This window comes from Vipera berus, assembly GCF_964194415.1.
Source record: "Vipera berus genome assembly, chromosome: 6".
NCBI lineage: Eukaryota > Metazoa > Chordata > Lepidosauria > Squamata > Viperidae > Vipera > Vipera berus.
This window is the reverse complement of record NC_138208.1, coordinates 55424058-55430784: the sequence shown is the minus strand read 5'-3', so window position 1 is coordinate 55430784 and position 6727 is coordinate 55424058. Positions and strand designations below refer to the sequence as shown.

General features: G+C 36.6%; 1 protein-coding gene across 1 annotated transcript in view; it reads left to right on the top strand.

Moving 5' to 3' along the window:
- Positions 1–337: 337 nt before the first annotated feature.
- The window catches only part of CCDC38 (coiled-coil domain containing 38), a gene marked incomplete at both ends in the record, with an annotated part of 36747 nt that continues 30357 nt past the window's right edge, over positions 338–6727 (top strand). The window contains 4 exons of the mRNA XM_081330631.1: positions 338–391; positions 2355–2523; positions 3989–4056; positions 6292–6455. Coding sequence (XP_081186757.1) covers positions 338–391; positions 2355–2523; positions 3989–4056; positions 6292–6455 — 455 coding nt within the window. The remainder of the gene's footprint in view (positions 392–2354; positions 2524–3988; positions 4057–6291; positions 6456–6727) is intronic.

Here is a 6727-nt window from a genome sequence, read left to right as displayed (position 1 = left end):
ACATGGGGGGGTATCTGAGGAAGTGCACTGTTGTATTATGACATACATTTTTATGGACTGCAGAATAATTTATATTATAATTATGTTGAAATAAATATTATCTGTTGGTGTTTAAGATGCTGAAAAAAGACCCTCTGCTGTTTTTGCTGTAAGACTAACATGCGTAGCCATCTGGAAAAAACCTGTTTGATGTGTTCTTGAGATGCCATACTTCCCTGTTGCACATTCTAAGCTTGTAATACAAAAGTGTTGTTACCTGATCTTAGTGCTGTGCTAAAATATTTTTCTTCAATGTTTTCTGTCAGAAGAATACAGGCAAAAAAATCCTTATGAAAAGATGAACACTGAAATCTACCTTTACAGAGATATTGAATGCACAGAGAAAGAAATTGTAAGTATTCTACTGGTCAGCGACTGCCTACTTGGTCTCTTTGGATTAGTTTCACATATCCATTGAATCATAGTTTGTTTTACCCAGAAAAAAAGGTAAGGGCAGTCTCGTCATGGCTTCTTACTAGTAAGGAATAATACTAATCATGGTTATAGTTCCAGTTACGATATCTGGAGATAGCTATCAGAAAGATGAATTGTCAAGTATATTACACTAAATCTACACTTTATAACAAGTTATTTTATTCTAATGGTTTCCTTATGTTAGATCAGCAGTCAAAAGTCTGCTTAAAATCCACTACAGCTGCTTGAGTATACTTTTCATTAGAAGGAAAAGCACTGATTTAAATGGATCAAACTTAAATTCAAACATACCCCCCACACACATACACACACCGCTGGTCTCACCACTTTCAGTTTAAATACAAATCTTACTGTTTATTAGGCTGAAAAGATAGTAGTTAACCAGATCATTTTTCCTGACATTTTTAAAAAAACAGGATAATTATGATCAAATCTTTGGGTTTAGTGTACAAAGCAATCTCTCAATATAGTTCCCCAGCATCAGAAAGAACTTTTTTTTCTGTTCGGAAGATATTAAATGCTATCCTGAATATTATTTAGGACTTTAGGTGCTTCGTTAATTTGTATACTTCTGAAATCTTAACTGGTGGCAAATCAGACAGTTGCTTATTATTCACCTCTAGACTAAGAAAAAATGGCTTTCTTGCACATATAGCCATCACAAATGGCCTTCTAGATAAATATTGCAATTGGTTATTGCAATTAAGTGGGAAGGCTGAGCATTAAGTTCCCACTGTTTGTTTTTGGGATAATTGTTTCTGGCCAACTTTCCTCCTCCTCCTCATTTGTAATACATTTTTTTAAAGATTTATCTGCCTATACTGTAGACTCATAAATTACAGTGCTTTTCCGCAACCCTGCTCAAATCAATGTTTTGACTTATGTTGGCCGGCGTATTACTGATTAAAGTTATTATCTGCCAGCAGAATCAAATCAAATTTTCAGGGCACAGAAAGGTTTTTCTTTGGGGGTAATTGGTAACAATTAGGGAGTGGGATAATAGAGAATAAAGTTTCGCATCTCAGTCAAGAATATTATTTCTTCATGGAGCTTTATACCACCTCATCTTTAACCATGTTATAGGCAGAATATCTATTAATCAAAAATAATTTACACAGTGAAAAATCAACCATTTAAAATAAGACAGTAATAACAGTAATACAAATAATCATAAATACAAACTAGAACTTTCTGTATGTCTTAAAGATTTATTTTGGATAATCAAAAGAGAAAAGACAGTTTCTTTGGAGTCAAATAAAAAAGTAGCATATATTGTGGCTAATAGAGCTCCTCAAATCAAATGTCTTGGGTCTCCTCCTCCATTTCTTCTTATCTTGCTCCTTCTCTGCTCTTTCTTCTTCGGTGAATTATTGGTAACAACTAAATATGGAGATTCAACTGTAGTTTGAGAACATGAAGAAAACACATTAAATGCATCCCAGGCCAATTCTCTGGGCTACCATTTAGATTCTCATTTAATTGGAATTCCAATAATTTACTTTCAAATTTCATGGAACTATAATATACATTCAAAATATAAAGGACAACCTGCAGAATCAATAACACTTGCCTAAATTGATTTTCTTTAAAAACTCCTTTTCTTGATATACCATTCTCCATCCCCATGCATGTAGAGTTGGGGATGACAAAATATGTGGACTTTTGAAAAAAGATTTGTAGAGCTTTAAGAATATTTGGATATGCTTTTATTATGTTTAAATATTATGTTTAATGTTAAGCCACCTTGGAAATTAAAATCAAATCTTTACTATGGTCATAGACCAGCATAAACCTTTAGAAGATTGTGAATTTGGAAGGCAGTTAGGAAATGCATTATACATTTTCAAAAACTAGAAAATAAACATGGGTTTCAATTTTAGATTAGAAAAACTAAACAGAATTTGAAGGCATATGAAAGGAGCACCATTTCATCAAGAGCCCGGTGTCGAAAGGCTTTGAGAAAACTAGAAGAAGTCACTGAACAAGAAACAACAGAAACAATGGGAAAAGATGTTCCTGCTCTGAATTGGGCTCTTGCTTTTGCAAAGTGTGAGTAAACATTTTAGAGAAATAATAGACTGCAGGAGTATGAGGGATTTTGTGATTTTGCGGTCTTGGTTGAGTTGATGTTTTGCTAGATGTGTGAGTACTTGAAGTAACCCATTATTGTCTCTTTTCTCTAAAATGTCTGTGATTGGTTCAGGATCATCTGACCAACTTAGTGGTTTCTAATACACAATAACATCATTGTTGTTTCCCCTTTCTGGTATTCTTGCACAAATGCCCTCAACTGGATTCCTATGCCTTGGTCCCTGGATCTCAAAAATGTGTGAACACCTTTCATGTTTAATGTCACTCCTGCTCTCCTTTGTCTGCCCTCGTCTTTGGAGTAAGTGGTACCTTTCCAATCCTTGCATTTCACACATGAGTTTTATCTCACCAGGTATTAGTAGATGTAGTCCTTACCTTATTGCCTCATGACCACAACTTCCATCACTAAGCTAGGCAGTCCTTAAGTGAGTCATGCCCTATTTTGCAACCTTTTTTGCAGGGTCATACAGGAAATCTAGCTTCCCACTTTGGCTTTGCTTGTCAGGGTCCTTGGGAAAGTTATGGATGATAATCATATGACACCCGGACCCTGCAATTGTTAAAAATACGTGCTGGTTGCCAAGGGCCTGAATTTTGATCATGTGACCACAGAGACACTGTGATGAACAACAGTCATTAAACTAATGGTCATAAACTGAGAATTACTGCTTACTATCATTAAGACTTCTAGTTTTTCCTCTTTGTTCTTCATAGCCTCTAATTATATAAAGACTCTGGAAACCTCGAATCATATAATATGGGGAGTTCCTTTCAACTTACTACTAGGTTGATGCCTTCAGATCTTGCATGTTATTCTCAGTAATGAGGTCACACTATTTTCTGGAGTTTTTTTCTCACCCCTCATTCATTCCATATGGGTGAGAAGAAGTCACTTTAAAATTATCTGTATAAGGGGTGTATCTTCTAAATACATTTTCCCAAGCCTCATACAGCTATGCTGAAACATCAACAGGGACCCTCTGAAATCTATTCTGAAGATTTTTTTTTTAAAAAAGGTCTTATTTGGTAGATTTGTTTTCTTGTTGTCTTCAGGGAACCATGAAATACGATGGCACATCTCTGGCATGTTCCTCAAAACATGCTTTTGTGGAATACATTTACATAGTCATCCTCTAAATGGGCATTTTACAAAGTAGTTTACTTGAACTATTCTGTAAAACTCCTGTTGGTTCACTAACTAAATGAATTCTTAGTTTTGGCTTTATTTCTAACATAGTTTCCTTATCCTTTGGTTTGACATTATACAATTTCATTTTATTATGTGGAGAAAGAATTAATATTTCAATTTTTTAAATATCAATTTATTTGTGTTAAGTCATTGATAACACATAACTTTATTTCAAAATATGGGCTGCAGAATAGCAGGGGGAAAAATCACAAAATTGTATTTATTTTTTTAAAGGTTGTCAAAGTGACAAACAGTCTATAGCAGATTACATCAGCGAAGAGAAGGAGCTATTTCTATTGGAGGTAACAGATTTCATAAACTTTATAAAAATAGTATGTGTGTATATGTTTCTGCAGGCATCCTTGAAAACCTTCAAGACTTGGCTGTTCCCTTAGGTCTTGGGTTAGATTGGTTGGAACACTTGTTGAATTGTGTATGGCTGTAGTTATTTGGATCTTTTACTTTTTTATCATTCTTGCATTCTGTTTTCATGTTGTTGGCTTTATTGTACACTATCAGACTAGGTTGGAGTTGGGCAGTGTCTAAATTGAATAAGTTAAATTAAATATCTATCAGTATAGCATTTTTCATATTGATAGTCCTTTACTTAGGACTATAATTGAACCCAGAATTATTTATTTATTTATTTTTATTATTTTAATTCCATTTATATCCCGCCCTTCTCCGAAGACTCAGGGCAGCTTACAAGCTTAGCAGTAGCCTTCATTCTATGTATATGCCTGCTTATTAGGGCTTTCATACACCCCCCAAGTGGCATTATTACAAAGTCAGCTTAATTGCCCCCAACAATCTGGGTCCTCATTATAATCATGTCATGGAGATCCTTAAGTGATCAGGTCCAATTTTACAACCTTTTTTGGGGTGGACGTTAAGCAGATGCTCTAGTTGTTAAGCAACAGAGCAATCGTTAAACAAATCTATTTTATCCAATGAGAGGGCTTTTTGCTGGAAACCAAAATGGCCCCAAACTGGCAAAAAACACCAAAAATCACAATCATGAAACCACAGGACACTGCAAACAGCCGTAAATGCAACCTGGTTTCCAAGCACCCAAAATACAATCACATGACCGTGGGGGTATGTGTCTGTCAGAACTCTGGAACTGGGTCATAAGTTTCTTTTTGGAAGTTCACTGTAATTTTCACTGGTCATTAAAGGACCGGTTGTTAAGCAAAGACTCCCTGTATGAAAATTTTCAAATCTATATCATTTTATTAAAATATATTAAGCTGACTTGGACATATAGCAGCTCCCAACTGAACATAGCTCATTGGCCCCAGACCTTTGCAAAGCCTTCCCTTCCCATCTTACCCTGCTATTGTCTCTCTGCCCACTCTAATTATCTTCCAATATATTATTTCAGTTACAGCACAAACTACCTGAAACCAGCTTTATCATGCACGGACTTATATGTGCCATTTTACACGCCTCTTGTGCTGTGGCATAATTATTAGGCTGAGGGAGAAGTGGGAAACAACTGATGAGGAAAAGTGGACTTTGCTAGAATACCAAAAAGAAAATATGGCGAAAAGATCCAGTTTGGAGAGTTGAAACAGGAAAATAATCATGGGGCTGTTTAAGAACAGCTACAGTAGTTTGAAGACAAGCTATGTAGCTGCAGCTGATACAAAGAGAATAGGAGAAAGAATCCTGACACTTGTAGGAAGATTTCATTAAATGGGATGTGAATGAACTAATGATTCCCCTTTACCAGTTTCGGAATCAAGAAACGGATATGATGGACTGCCAGTTAATAATGCAATTTCAAGATTTTATAAAAATTTTTTAAAAATAGAATATATGTAGTTGTATGCTCAGTGGGACGCGGTGGCTCAGTGGGTTAGGACGCTGAGCCTGTCGATCAGAAGGTCGGCAGTTTGGTGGGTCGAATCCCGAGTGCCGTGTAGCAGAGTGAGTGCCTGTTACTCGTCCCAGCTTCTGCCAACCTAGCAGTTCGAAAACACGTACAAATGCAAGTAGAAAAATAGGGACCACTACGGTGGGAAGCTAACAGCACTCCGTGTGCCTTTGGCGTCTAGTCATGCCGGCCACATGACCACGGAGACGTCCTCGGACAAGGCTCTTTGGCTTTGAAACGGAGATGAGCACCGGTCCCTAGAGTCGGAAACGAGTAGCACGCATGTGCGGGGGAAACTTTACTTTACCTAGTTGTATGCTAGCTCACATTTCTGAATCTATCATGTAGCGGTAAATGGTATTGATATTTTTTGTAACAGAGAAATGTGACACACATGTGAGAAATGATTGCAGGGAAGTAATTTGGGGAAAGTGATCAATGGCTTGACAGGCTTGTCTCTCCCACACATATGAAATCCAAGTGACTATTTTAAAAGCATATAGGATTTAGGTAATCAATATCTAAGTCTTAAAAAAACATCAAGTTCTCTTCAAAAGGCTCAGTGCCAGATAAGTGCAAGGGGATGATTTGGGATGACAAGTTACTGTACATTAAGAATTTTTATACATAACATTTTGCTATGGTTTTCTTTCTCCAGTACTCTGTTAAAATAAAACAGCGCACCATGGCAAAGCTGGAGAAGATGGCCGCAAGAGAAGAGAGGAGGGCCAGAATGGCTGAAGCAAAATTAGAAGAAGATACCCTTGAATTTGAGGAGTTTCTCAGAGCAAATGATAGGAGCTCTGTAGAGGCCCTTAAATTGTTAGTTACAATTATGTTTTTAACTCTACAGCTGATTGTAGTAGCCACATTTGGAGTGTGATTCCAAAGGTTCATTGTCTGGTTCCCTCTTCTGTTCTCCCAAGTAAAAAGCCCTCAGAGAAGCATTGCAGGAAATGGACACTCTCTCTTCTACCTAAGTGCTTTCCTTTTCTCTGTGCTAGATGTGTTTCTTAGGTTGTAGAAGGGTTTTTTGTAGGTAAATTGATCATCCTTGGCTTTTGAATGGTGTCATGGGGGATCACATCCTAAAA